The following is a 15340-nucleotide window of genomic DNA, read 5'->3' as shown; positions in this document are numbered from 1 at the left end:
TGACTCTGTTCAGGTGTACGTAGGTGTTTCTCGACTACACAAGCTTCCTCCTCCTCCACCTTTTCGTCCTCCTTTCCTCTCCTTCTCCTCTTGAACCTCTTCCTCTTTGTGTTGCGTTCTATACAATCTCTCTCTCTCTCTCTCTCTCTCTCTCTCTCTCTCTCTCTCTCTCTCTCTCTCTCTCTCTCTCTCTCTCTCTCTCTCTCATACGCCACTCCACGATCCACATCCATATTCTCCCTCCATCCCCCTCTCCTGGCCCTTCCTCTCTCCTCCTCTCCTGGCCCTCCCTCTTTCCCCCTTCTCCCTCTTCCTCTCTCCCTCCCCTCTCCCTTTCCCTCTCTCCCTCCCATCTCCCTTTCCCTCTCTCCCTCCCCTCTCCCTCTCCTCTCCTTCTCCTCTCCCTCTCTTCTCCCTCTCCTCTTCTCTCTCTCCTCTTCCCTCTCTCCTCTTCCCTCTCTCCTCTTCCCTCTCTCTCTCTCTCTCTCTCTCTCTCTCTCTCTCTCTCTCTCTCTCTCTCTCTCTCTCTCTCTCTCTCTCTCTCTCTCTCTCTCTCTCTCTCTCTCTCTCTCTCTCTCTCTCTCTCTCTCTCTCTCTCTCTCTCTCTCTCTCTCTCTCTCTCTCCCCGCCTGTGCCGCTGTTTCACTCTCCCGCCGGATATTGCGTCATGACCTCGTAACCTCGCTCTGTGTATGTGTGTGTGTGTGTGTGTGTGTGTGTGTGTGTGTGTGTGTGTGTGTGTGTGTGTGTGTGAGAGAGAGAGAGAGAGAGAGAGAGAGAGAGAGAGAGAGAGAGAGAGAGAGAGAGAGAGAGAGAGTGTGTGTGTGTGTGTGTGTTCAAGGAAAGCAAGCCAGACAAAGTAGCAAGAAATGACTATTAAATAAGATAATGGTACTGTAACACATATTATTACTCAACACTTGTTACTACTACTACTACTACTACTACTACTACTGCCACGACCACCACTACCACTACTACTACTATTACTGTTATTGCCACTACTACTGAAATGTTTATGTATGCAAAATTAAATGACCTCGTACTGTAGCTGCCGCGAATACTGGTGCTATTGTTGTGGTTGGCATTGCTATTACTGTTGTTACTCTTCATATTAGTACTTCTACAACAATATCGTTTTCTGTTACTACTACTACTGCTACTACTACCACTACTACTACTACTACTACTACTACTACTACTTATTATTAACTCCATTGCCACTATTAATAATAACACTTCAACAACAATTAGTCCTTATTATTACGACTTCTACTATTTCGCATTTACAACCATACATATCTTAGTTTATATCAGATAGCATAATACCCTTTTAAGTGCCATTAGATCTACTGCCTTTAGTTCTTCGTTTCTTTGTGTTCCTCCCTATGCTGCTACTAATACACTTAACATTGCCTAACAGTGACAGTTCTCGGCGGAAAAGTGTGAACTGCAGCAGGAGACAAGGGACCTTAGACACATTCATTGATCCAGCGGCGCCAGCAGTGCCCACGTCGCCCCCTCACGAACCCTTCCTCCCCCGCCACGCGCCCCGAACACTCCTCCACCACACCACCACACACCATGCCACGCCACGCCACGCACAGAGAAGCTTCCGTCACACCACACCACACCGTGTACAGACAAACCTCCACCACGCCACACCACACCACGCCACGCCACGCCACATATAGACAGCTCTCCAACACAACCACACCACGCACAGACAAGCCTCCACCACACCACAAGACACCACACCATAACGCACAGACAGAAGCGAGAAGTGAGTGCGGGAACAAATTTTAATTGCTGTCGTGAAAATAACACAGATCGCTCCTAAGACTTGTGGTGTGGAGCGAGTGACGCTCTCTCTGCTCTCTCTCTCTCTCTCTCTCTCTCTCTCTCTCTCTCTCTCTCTCTCTCTCTCTCTCTCTCTCTCTCTCTCTCTCTCTCTCTCTGCGTGTGTGGAGAAAAAGGGAAACATGTAGCAAAGAAACGCAATGTTTTATAAAAAGATTAATTACCTGTCTCCGATTACAGTGGTAGTTGTAACAGTCGTGGGAGAAGTACATAGTAGTAGTAGTAGTAGTAGTAGTAGTAGTAGTAGTAGTAGTGGTAGTAATAGTAGTAGTAGTAGTAGTAGTAGTAGTAGTAGTAGTAGTAGTAGTAGTAGTAGTAGTAGTAGTAGTAGTTAGTATTAATTGTTGTACTTAAGAACATAAGAACATAAGAAAATAAGGGAAGCTGCAGAAAGCCATCAGGCCTGCACGTGACACTCCCTCCCTGTATGAAGCATATCTACCCATTTCCACTATCATCCCCATCCATAAATACGTCTAATTTTCTTTTAAAGCTCCTTAATGATTTGGCACTAATAACCTGGTTATGATTACTGAGTCCATTCCATTCATCTACCACTTTATTTGATAACCAGTTCCTTCCTACTTGTTGTTGCAGTGGTAGCAACAACAATAATAATAATGATAACAACAGTAATAATCTCAAATAACTTATGCATGTAGTAGTAGTGGTAGTAGCAGCAGCAATAGCAGTAAGCAATAACGACAATAACAGCAGTAACAGGACCAGCAGAAGCAACAATGATAGACCCAAGCAACTATTGTACTTGCTTTCCTTTGACAAACCGGCGAGGCGCAGTGTCCAACATTGGGGTACTGTTGCTGCACTAACGAGACTCCCTCCTCGCTCCCAGCCCGACACCACGGTACGAAAACACCCGGCACAAAGGCACAGAGAGGGAAAGAGAGAGAGAGAGAGAGAGAGAGAGAGAGAGAGAGAGAGAGAGAGAGAGAGAGAGAGAGAGAGAGAGAGAGAGAGAGAGAGAGAGAGAGAGAGAGAGAGAGAGAGAGAGAGAGAGAACGTATAAAGGGACATAAAACTAGACACCAGGGAAGGAACGGAGAGAGAGAGAGAGAGAGAGAGAGAGAGAGAGAGAGAGAGAGAGAGAGAGAGAGAGAGAGAGAGAGAGAGAGAGAGAGAGAGAGAGAGAGATGGACAGAGACACAAAGAAGGACAGACAAAGACACAAAGAAAGATAGACAGACAGATAGACGTAAAGACTGATATAAACAGACAGAATTGGCAGTGGTGTTGATGGTGATGGTTGTTGATGGTGTTGAGGGTGTTGCTAGTGGTAGTGGTGTTGTTTGCTGTTGGTGGTGGTAGTGTTGGTGTTGCTGATGGTGGTTGCTAGTGGTAGTGGTGTTGTTTTGCTGTTGGTGGTGGTAGTGTTGGTGTTGCTGATGGTGTTTAAGGTAGTGGTGGTGGTGGTCTTGGTAGTGATGGTGGTGCGCTGAGGACGAATCGACCGAACAGAATCAAGAGGGAAATCGCTGGAACGTGCCTCGAGCGACTTTGTTTCTCGTCCTAAACCGTCGCGGCTCCTCCGTTCCTCCCGCACAGAGCTCCCATCTTCTTTTTCTCTCCCTTTTTTTTTTTTTTTTTTTTTTCTCGGGAGCTGAAGGAGAACGACTGTCTTTCCTGAGGCTTTGTAGGTCTTGATGTTGACGCTTCTCCTCCTCCTCCTCCTCCTCCTCCTCCTCCTCCTCCTCCTCCTCCTCCTCCTCCTCTTTCTGGCGGCGTGGTAGATGTTACTTTGTTGTCTTATTTTCCACCTTAGCGCCTCAACAGACTGCTGGGATTTCTCTCTCTCTCTCTCTCTCTCTCTCTCTGATAAATACTCTGAATTGGGTTTTGCGAACTTTCTAATAACATCAAATAGTGTTTTACTTTGATGTGCTGGCGTGGTGCGTAAAACGATAACTTTTTTGCATGGGCAGTAGAAGACGCCCTGCAGAGTTTATAGCAGCGGGTGAAATACATTAAAGCTTGTGAAGCCATTTTAATATAGTCAAGGTCAGCGATTCTTGTTCATTCTTGTATTCTTTATGTTGTGGAATTTTTGTTTTATACTCGTGAGATTTCCCTTTCGTGTGTGCGTTTGTGTGCCTCTTTTCGTGTTGTTGCGGATTGTTTTGTTTATTCGTGTAAGATTTCCCTATCGTGTTGTTGTTTTGTTTTGTTCTGTTTTGTTTTCGTATCTGTGTGAACCCAATGCAGAGTGAGAGGGTTTTGACAAATGTGTCATGAAATTGTAATAAAATTGTTTGTCCTTATTGAGATGTGTGGTAGCATTGGTGGTGTTGATAAATGTAAGATCAGTAATAATTGTGTACATATAGAAACAGAAGTAGTAGTAGTAGTAGTAATGGTGATGGTTGTAGTAGTAGTAGTAGTAGTAGTTAGTAGTGTGCTGAAATAGTAATAATGATAATAATAGTAATGATTATAATGATAATAATAATAGTATCTAGTAGTTGGTGATGATAGTGGTAGTAAAAAATAGAGGAAAGATACCAACAGTATTCTTCAGTAAATCTTTTTGCACCTTGCTATGATAAGCCAGTATATGAACGCCGAGGGGTCGGATCGCGCACACTTTTTTTTTTTTTATCATCCCTGAGAAGAAAAGAGAAAAAGCATAAACACACGAAAAAGAAAAACGAAGCAGGACATACACACAAAAGAAAAAAGTTAATAGACAACTAGGACAGGTCACAGAATAAAGAAAATAATATGAAAATGTATTCTTTGCTACGAGAATTTAATGAAATTGTAACAGTTGCTTTTTCTTTGCAGGTATGTTATTCTACACATCTCACCTGAGGCGGGAGCAGGACAGGTAAGGGTGGGGAGGCAAGGCTCAGATGCAAAGGGTATGTATGTTGTGCTTCAATCTGGGTCAAAGGTGTGTGTGTGTGTGTGTGTGTGTGTGTGTGTGTGTGTGTGTGTGTGTGCAGATGAAACAAGTCACAGTGAATGATTGGAACAAAGAACAGAAAGGACAGGGAGTTTCCTGGCATTATTTATTATTTTTTTTCATGTTCTTGTTTCTTTTTATCGTTGCAAATAAGTAAAAAGTGAAAACCAGAGCGGAAATTGGGCGACGTAATTCCTTTTCTCGTTCCTTTTTTTTTTTTTTTCCTTAATTTTTCGTGGCAATGAAGTCTCGCTTGATATATATATATTTTTTTTTCTTTAGTTTTCGCCCTAATTTTGTATACAGTATTTTTATTTGCTGGAGAGGAATGACGAGATGGTATTAGTGCGTGTGTATATATGTGTGTGTGTGTGTGCGTGTATGTGTGTAGTGGTTGCAGTAGTAGTAGTAGTAGTAGTAATAGTAGTAGTAGTTGATATTGTTCCGTGTATTTTATGTCAGCGGTTATTTTTTTCCTGGAATTTTTTTTTTGAATTCATCTCATCTTTATCTTGATTTAGCTTTCATCTCTCCCCTCACTCTCTAACTTTTTTTCTTTCTTTGTTCGTTCAGAGAGAGAGAGAGAGAGAGAGAGAGAGAGAGAGAGAGAGAGAGAGAGAGAGAGAGAGAGAGAGAGAGAGAGAGAGAGAATTCTACGAACAAAACAATATAGATATAACGTGCATGCCCCTTGTTTAAAACCTCTACTTAGTTCATTTGCCAAGTCTCACCTGCAAAATTGTTATTTACACGAGAGGATAAATTAAAGTGTCCCATAAATTTCTTACGGGGAATAATTCACAAGTGTTTCTTGATAATGGCCCAGATACTGCAGCTTGTGACGAGAATAGCCGGCGTAAGCGGATCTTATTTACTTAGCACTTGATTTACAAAGCAGGATCTTATGTTTATGAAGGAAAACGAGGTCGATTAACGCAGACAGCCTCAAGTACAACAAACATTGTGGAGGGATTGGTGTCCACGGCAGCGCCAGATGTTAGGAGCGGCTTATGTGAGATCTGGTTAGCAATAGAGTGGTGAATTGCAGTTTAGTTGATAGTGACCTTACACTCGGTGAGGTTTAGTCAGTATTACATCAGCCTGGCTCTTCAAACTGGGACTTTCCTCACTTAGTCCACTCAGAACTTTGTTTAATTGCTTATCTTTACAGTGACGTCATCCACAGATGCGCAAATACTTAGTTAATTGCGAACTATGATAAAGATTTTTAAAGATGTATAGTTTGGTGATATTTCTCTTTATGTTTATATACATTTTTGTCGAATGTTATAGGTAATTGACAATCTCTAATTTCTATTTGGTTTTCTTTAGACAAGTGTTTTGGGATTAGAGTATTGAACAGATTACTTTCCCTTTCACTGCAAACTTACACAGAAGAGTCGCTCTTATGAAAAGGTGTATTGTAAGGTATAATTTTTAATATACCGTGTACCTTCACAAATTAGTTTAATAATTTATTCTCCTTTGTTGTCAAGTCGAAATTATACATTGTACTACAAGTGAGAATTAGAGTTTTAAAATTCTAAAGGAAATACCGGAAGGAAAAGTTTAAGCCCTTAATGATTCATAACTTCCAACGAAATATCATAAACACACTTCTTCAGTCCTAGAGTTCCCTCGTAAGCCTGTTCATCTGTCGAAATTATAAACTGTACTGCAAAAGACAACTACACTCTTTCAAAGCGTAGAGGAAATACCTGAAAGAAAAGCATAGGCACTGAATGAGTCATAACCTCCCACGAAATAACATAAATGCCTTCACCCAATCCCAGAGTCCCCACGTAAACCTTCTCATCGGTCTGATCCCCAGCTGATTGTACCAACTGCTGATCTAACACCACTCGATCCCAGACACCATTCACGCAGCCAATCCCCGCCAGGCCCCGCGAAGCACATCAGCCACGCCCTCCCAGTTCATCGCCGCGGATTACGGGCCTGGGAAGGTAGAGGGGCTGCCGCGGCTCCCGAGGCCTAACACCATTGTCAACGGGGAGGTAAAAAGGGAGATTAAAATGCCTGTGCTGAGAAAAGAACGCCAAGGCTCGCAGTGTGAAGAGAATTGTGCCTTCTTTACCACTACTGCTGCTGTTGTTGGTGCTGCTATTACTACTACTACTACTACTACTACTACTACTACTACTACTACTACTACTACTACTACTACTACTACTACTACTACTACTTCTACTACAACCACCTTTCCACTGCTACTCGTACGCTCCTCAGTAGGGTAACAGTGAGGAGTGCAGGTAGGGGCTCCGTGACGTGCCCTTCGCCCCGTACTCGTACCCAAAGGATGATTCTGACGCCACATTCCAGCCCCGCATACCAGCACGTCCGGTTCACACACACACACACACACACACACACACACACACACACACACACACACACACACACACACACACACACACACACACACACACACACACACACACACACACACACACACACTTTCCATTAGTTTTTAGGGTACGGTTTATTTTTACACTCACAGTACGGTATTATGTTGAACGCATCCGTAGTGTTATGTGTTTTTGCCTTAAACAGTAGTAGTAGTTGTTGTAATGGTGGTGGTGGTGGTGGTAATACCAGTACCAGTTGTAATAGTAGAGATAGAAGTGGTATTATTATTATTTGTAGTAGTAGTAGTAGTAGTAGTAGTAGTAGTAGTAGTGGTTAGTAGCAGCAGCAGCAGGAGTAAAAGTTATAGTAGCACCATCTCCTTGCCTTGGTCTCTAGCTGTGACAGATTGACTCAGCACCAAGGTATTCATTCTTTTGTCCAAGGCGACGGTGTGCAGGCAACAGTGAGGCTTCCGTGTGTGTTATCACTGAGGCAGGCGGGTGTGGCACAGCACTGTATCAGCAAGACAGGCCAAGGAGAGAACCACGTAGGTGGCACTGAGAGAGAGAGAGAGAGAGAGAGAGAGAGAGAGAGAGAGAGAGAGAGAGAGAGAGAGAGAGAGAGAGAGAGAGAGAGAGAGAGAGACTTAAAAGAAATCTTATTGCAGTAGTCTTTTGTGAGCGAATAGCAAAAATATTTAATGATTAGCAGAAATCATCAAAAGAAACAGAATTGCTAACTTGTACCATGCTTTGCCTGGGCAGTCGTTAAAGGAATTAAATCACTGGTTCACACTTTAATCAAGATTGGATGGGATATTTGTCATACTCAGTCGCTTAAGCGGGTGTGTGTGTGTGTGTGTGTGTGTGTGTGTGTGTGTGTGTGTGTGTGTGTGTTCATTAACCTGCCAACGATGGAAGGGTGGACGGACAGCTAGGTGAGTCAGGTAAGCGGGTTGTCACCCGCGGTGAAGATTCGAATCCAGGTCAGATTAGGTGATGGGCAGCGCGGCGGTGGCGGGAACATGAAATAATTCGTAAGATAATGATGAAACCGCTGCTAGAAATAACTGTAAAATATAATGACTACCACGATTGTAGCTACTAGTATTACTCCTACTGTTGCTCTGATGCTACCACTACTACTACTACTACTACTACTACTACTACTACTACTACTACTACTACTACTACTGCTGCTGCTGCTGCTGCTGCTGCTGCTGCTGCTGCTGCTGCTGCTGCTGCTGCTGCTGCTGCTGCTGCTGCTGCTACTATTACTACTACTACTACTACTACTACTACTACTACTACTACTACTACTACTACTACTACTACTACTACGTGTTTTTTTTTTTTTTTTTTTTACTACTACTACATAATACCTCCACCCCATGTTTATTGATGTGTCAATTAGGGGCTCCATTACTTGGAGGTCATTATCCCCAGCTCTCGCTAATGACTGTGGCATCCAACCATATCTAATGCTCTATAATATAAACATTAGTTGTTAACTATAAATTCACTCTACCTCTACTCTATCTACTCTTATGCCACTCTCCACCACTGTAGCCTCGCAGTCGAGGCCTCCTAAGTCTGCAGGTATGGGAGTGGAATGCCTTTTCCCTCTGAGACACAGGAGGGCAGATCTGAGGAGGGAGAATGAGAGACGGCACCTCATCCATGCGACGACATGGCTCCTTGGCTGGTGCTTCTTTTCTGCCATTAGGTCGGCTAGTCTTGAGTAGAAGCACTGAGCCTTGGAGCCCATCCCTACTACTACTACTACTACTACTACTGCTGCTGCTGCTGCTGCTGCTGCTGCTGCTGCTGCTGCTGCTGCTGCTGCTGCTGCTGCTGCTGCTGCTGCTGCTGCTGCTGCTACTACTACTACTACTACTACTACTACTACTACTACTACTACTACTACTACTACTACTACTACTACTACTACTACTACTACAACAACAACAACAACAACAACAACAACAACAACAACAACAACAACAACAACAACAACAACAACAACAACAACAACAACAACAACAACAACAACTACTACTACTACTACTACTACTACTACTACTACTACTACTACTACTACTACTACTACTACTACTACTACTACTACTACTTGTGTCATCATTATCATCCACACAAGCTCAACAGACGAAGCTGCAACCAATCTAATGACATAATAGTAATAGACAGAAGGATGATTTTCAGTGAGAGTGGTGTAAGATAGCATTCCTTTATCTCTCGCGTGGCCTCAATTTGTTGCTCCCTTCCTGATAAGGCGGTAGACTGTAGTGGTGGTGGTGGTGGCGGTGGTGGTGGTGGTTGTGAGGGTGCTGAAGAACCCACGCTCTTGCTATCACCCTTCCTCGCCACCCACACACCTCGCTGCCTCCTCACAAGTGATGTTCCACACTTCAACGCCTATCTTCCTTTTCCTCTCCTTTCCACACACACACACACACACACACACACACACACACACACACACACACACACACACACACACACACACACACACACACACCTACCTCACTGCGTCCTTACCACTGATGCTGACACATTCAAACACCTCACGGTCCTCTTGTCCAACACTATATTTATCCCTCTCACCTTCAATGTCCTTCCACGACCACTTGCAAGCGTAGAGGTAGTGACCCTTCATGGCTTTAACCTCTGTGGCGTCTCCTTGAGCTGAATAAAATAGTGTAGCGCCATGTTTATAATTCAGAAGGCTTCACTAACCGAAAGAGGTAACTGAATATCTTAATCTCCTTGTAGTTTATTTTTGCTGATCTTATCGTCTACTAGGGTCACTCAGATGAAGTAGTAAGTCTCATGCTGTCACTTCTAGTCATAGGGTGAGGAGTAGAGAGAGTATGTAATGCACGAGTCTGCTTAGTGAAGACATGTCTGTTCCTCTTCCGCTGTGTAAATGTTGTTGTATGTTGCGTTGAGTCTCAGAGGCGCCCTCCGTTTTTTCCCTCTTTACACTGTTTGCTCTTGCTGATAACACTCGTAACCAGGAGAATGAAATGGAACTATTGTGTTAATGTCAACAATATATTGCATTTAAACAGGTGCCTTAAATTTACACTTTATAACCGGCGAAATTATACTACGTAATTACACCCATCTGAATAATGATAATTTGCACGTTTTAATACTAATTTTGAGTCTTTAAGAGGTTTATGCCGTGCAGTAAACTGTCAGGCCACACGTCTGTATTTGACCTTTTGGTAAGTCTCAACTGCTGCAATGCTACTGGAAGTTAATTCGGTACTTTCAAAGCAAAATGATTTCTTTCAACACTACCGAGTCCACATGTTAAAACTAACTACTTGGTACTTCAAAGGCATACCTGTGTGACTTTATTATGAAACTGGTACACATTCATTATCCAGTTCAGTTCCCTTGTCGATAAATCCATTATATTTATTGCCATTCCACTGTCTCTCTTAATGAATAGCCATTTCATTAAATATTAATGAGGAAAAACTCTGCAACTGCATGCAGATGACTGAACTTGCTGCTTGAGTGCACTGAACGACTAGGCGGTGAATCAGGGAATGGCTTTACCTTTACTGTTGTAATGTTTTTGTAGTGTTCGTGGCTGTGAGAGGCAAATGCCGTGAGGTTTCCTTGCAAATACTTAAAAGCACTCGTCGAGAATAAAAAAGGAAGTAAGTGATAAAAATTTTGAAAGCAGGACCATAGCGGGCAGACAAGGGCTCACCACTATTTTTAGCCGCCTGTCTTGTCACAAGGTCACTCACTCCGCCACCACATGACTCAAGCATGCACACTTTTCTCACTGACGAGGTATTTTTTCATAAAAACACTGATCATTAAACACAGACGGGATTCTTACTAATCTTCTTGTTTTCTGATGCAAAACTTTAAATTTCTACTAGACTTGATGAATTATCTGTTTCTTCCCTGTTTCCTCTTCACCAGGCCTTTGCTTGGTGAATCACTTAGGTTTATTTCAGGATGATTTTCTGGCACATCTGGGGCAGAAACAGCAGCTTCTTGTGGGGCTGTATCACAAACAGGGGGAGGTGTCAGGGGCTTCCTTTTAAGTGTCTTTTTTTTTCCTTTTTATCTAGGTAAGCAGGGAAAGCCTTAAATGCGGTTGGAGCAGCATCGTAACGTAGATCCATGCGATACAAAGACGTCGTGTCGAAATCCTCTTGAGCAAAATGCTTAAGAGCAGAGGCGTGTTGCTATTCACAGGCGTGCTATTGTCTTCGTCTGTCTAGAAACTGTTCCTTTCTTCTGTACGGATAGTTTGCAAAGATGTTCTTCACACTTAGATATAACAATTATCTCGCTTGTATTCTGCGATTTATTAACTTGCATATCAAAAGCGAGCTCGTTTATTTGGAAGTAGATGTATAAATGATTAAATTACTGGTGAAATGTAATGGATGGATTAAATCTTTAGCATACTCTTTCATTGCATCTAAACGCAGCATGTCTAGGCAGCATTGCAGAACACACGCACCGAACGTAACTCTGCCTGTACTTTCTCTTCACTAGTTACACTAAATTACATAGTGAAAGAGAACAGGTGTATTTATAATGATCTTACTTAACCTTCCCACCTTTAATATAGAGGTTAAAGTGTGCATCTCATCGTAGCGAAATACCTTCATGGCTGTTTCTTCCCTTCTCGGAATCATTCTCATTGTAATAAAAGATCGATGGGTGACAATTAAGTGACAGGTGATAGGTGGAAATGGGTAGTTAGATTTCATGTAGTTACGTTTCATGTTGCATACAGGAGTTTTCATGGAATGCTTGTCACGTGTAGACTTAATGAATTCTTGGAGTTTCTTTTATTTCCTTGTGTTTTTATGTTCGTATGCTCGTACACCTCAGTGCTCTCTCCTCCCACACACTTCCATGCTTCTAGACCTCGCGCCGAGCAACTGCACCACGACCTCCCTTTCTGACGACTTGGGATTCCAGGGATGTTCACCTTCACAGTCTTCCTTCCATCTCTTCATCACAAAATACGTACTTTATTTCAGAAACATCTCAGTACTGTACGAATTCTCCCTTCCCTTACTTTCAGATCTGTACAATGCTATACATCTCTTCTCGTTCATTTCATTACCTTACCACCCGGTCACCACCTCTAATTTCTCTTCAGTGTTTTGTCACGCTTTCCTTGTTATGTGTTATGCCTACCACACGCACTCCCTCCAGCCCTTACCACCTCCAAACACCCTCAGGTACATTCATATTATCTGTACCACCTCCATACATCGCCATCACCTCCACAGTCCCCCCACCACCTCCACACACACCTTCCACCACCTCCAAACCATTTGTACCACCACCACACAGCTTAAGATACATTCACTCCATCCATACCACCTCCACCACTCTCCACCACCTGCACATCCCCTTCCACCACCTCCACATCCCCTCGATCGAGATTGGAAAGAAGAAAACACTCGAGATAACGCGTCACTAAGAACCTTGATGAGAGAAAAGTTTTAATTACATACATAAGGACGAGTGGTCTGAGGGGCAGTCCAGAGTTCGATCTTCGGTGTATCTGCGTAATAAGTAGTTGTAACAGTAGTAATAATAGTAGTAGTAGTAGTAGTGGTAGTGGTGGTAGTGGTGGTTGTAGAGATTTTTTTATTTATTTGTGTGAATTAATTATGTCTTACTCATAATCAGTCCTCCCGTTTTTCTCTTTTATTTGTTCATGTATAATAGTGAAGGTACAAAAAACTGCCTCTTCCTTTGTAGATTTCCTTGTATCAGGCGGACCCATACTCTCTCTCTCTCTCTCTCTCTCTCTCTCTCTCTCTCTCTCTCTCTCTCTCTCTCTCTCTCTCTCTCTCTCTCTCTCTCTTAGCGCCACTTTTTGTTGTCAGTTCTTCGCCACTATTGTGTTCAAATGTGGCCAGGAAATCCTGTAACATGACTTTTTTGTGTTGTTATATTATAGTGTGTGTGTGTGTGTGTGTGTGTGTGTGTGTATATGTGTGTGTGTGTGTGTGTGTGTGTGTGTGTGTGTGTTTGCATTTTATAGTGATGTATTTAGAGGTAGAAATGTGGTGGCGATGGTGTTGGTGGTGGAGCGGTGATGACTGCTGCTGTTACTTCTACTGTTGCTGACGATGATGATGATGGGAGTATGATGAACGGGAAAGGAACGCAGGAAGGGATAGAAAGACAAGTTGGAAGAGAAGGAAGAGGAGGAGGAGTAGGAGGAGGAGGAGGAGGGAAGATAAAAGAGAAGGAAACAGTAAAGGAAGAGGTGGAGGTGAAGGCTCTACGGTGCGAGTGTACACTTGCCAAATATTTACGTTTAAATCACACACATACACATACTTTTAACACTTGCCAATGCACACACACACACACACACACACACACACACACACACACACACACACACACACACACACACACACACACACACCACACACACACACACACACACACACACACACACACACGTGCAAGGAAGGGAAAATTATTAAACCAACATTTTGCAATAGTTTTACGGTTTTCGGAAGATCGTGTGCACATAAGCATCGGGAAAAGAGGTGGTAGTGGTGATGGCAGCATTGTAGTGGTGGTAGTGGTAGTATTGGTAGTGATGATGGTATACCCTTTAAACCAGGCGTTACATTCAAGGCGACCATAACACGGAACATGATTGATGCTGCCTCGTAAAGCCGTTATTACACAAGGGAGGGTTCCAATAGCGAATGGCTCTTCCGTCAGGTTTTGCGTGAGTGGCGCGAGAGACTCTTTCACGAGGAGGGAGAATTGCTGGGAAAAATCCTCACTTCGGAACATCACTCTCGCTTGTGCCGAAGTGCTCCTATGTGAAAAGTTTTTACTATTAGCATGCTGAATTTATTACGTACTTATATTATTAGTATAGTGGTTAATTTAACGTATATTACTAACATGATTTCTTCGTGAACCAAAGTGGTTTCGTTAAGCAGTTCATATTCACGAGGCATATGTGTGCATACTAATGGGTGTTTTGCGGCATTCATATAAGTGTCTGTCTGGCTTGAGACACACCTGCTGCTCAACACCAGCTTATCGTGTTGGCGCCGCTTCAACACCTTTGATAGTTTAAGAATCGTGGTAATGATACTTTGAGTCATAGAGTTAGTAATAGTGATCACTGTTGTTAAAATAGTAGTAGTAGTAGTAGTAGTAGTAGTAGTAACAGTGTGATTGTGATAATTGTGTGTGAAACTTATTAATCACTTAAATGTGATGTGTGTCCCCCAAACTGGAAGAGGAGGACGAGGAGTAGGAGGAGGAGGAGGAGGAGGAGGAGGAGGAGGAGGAGGAGAGAAGGATGTTTGGATCTAAGTGGAGTGTGTCCTCATTTCTGTTCACACGCACGCGCACACACACACACACACACACACACACACACACACACACACCCACACACACACACACACACACACACACACACACACACACACACACCACACACACACACACACACACACACACACACACACACACACACACCACACACAGAGAGAGAGAGAGAGAGAGAGAGAGAGAGAGAGAGAGAGAGAGAGAGAGAGAGAGAGAGAGAGAGAGATATCGGAATCAGAGGAAAAATACACTGTTGCTACGAAAACAGTGCAGGCGCCTCGCCCCGCCCCACCAAGCACTCCTCCCAGCACCTTCACTCCCACAGACAACCACGCCCACTCACAGCGTCAGCCCCACCCTCAGTAGCACCGCCCACCTTCACTGTGTCTTACCCGCCCTACCTTCCCACGCACTGCTTCTCATTCAGTCCCTTCTTAACTCATTGATTCTGTGTTTATTTCTGCTTCTTCCTAACCTATTTCTACATTCTCTCCCTTTTCCCTTCGTCTGCTTCTTTTTCCGCGTTTCCTTTGCACCGTCACGTCTCTCTCTCTCTCTCTCTCTCTCTCTCTCTCTCTCTCTCTCTCTCTCTCTCTCTCTCTCTCTCTCTCTCTCTCTCTCTCTCTCTCTCTCTCTCTGTATCTCGTTCCGCGCCAGCGCTCTAAAGCAGTAGTAATTCACTGATAAGACGTAAGGTTGCGTCTCTTAAGTCACCGCGTCGCCAGCTGGAATCACTGAAAACAACAGGTGAAGGGGAAGGAGGAAGGTGACATCACTAGAAAAAAAAAAAAAGGAAAGG

At 43.4% G+C, this 15340-nt stretch overlaps 1 protein-coding gene across 2 annotated transcripts in view; it reads left to right on the top strand.

Moving 5' to 3' along the window:
• The window catches only part of LOC135100607 (DNA-directed RNA polymerase II subunit RPB1-like), a 147747-nt gene that overhangs the window by 84832 nt on the left and 47575 nt on the right, over positions 1–15340 (top strand). Inside the window, exon 3 of one of the 2 annotated variants that reach the window (XM_064003672.1) lies at positions 4660–7202. The exons of the other annotated variant lie outside the window; for it this stretch is intronic. Coding sequence (XP_063859742.1) covers positions 4660–4706 — 47 coding nt within the window. The 3' untranslated portion in view covers positions 4707–7202. Of the gene's footprint in view, positions 1–4659; positions 7203–15340 lie in introns of those variants that run through there. 2 annotated transcript variants of the gene reach the window in all.

Source organism: Scylla paramamosain, chromosome 5 (assembly GCF_035594125.1).
Source record: "Scylla paramamosain isolate STU-SP2022 chromosome 5, ASM3559412v1, whole genome shotgun sequence".
Taxonomy (NCBI): Eukaryota; Metazoa; Arthropoda; class Malacostraca; order Decapoda; family Portunidae; genus Scylla; species Scylla paramamosain.
The sequence above is the reverse complement of the archived record's forward strand: the minus strand, read 5'-3'. Positions and strand labels throughout refer to the sequence as shown.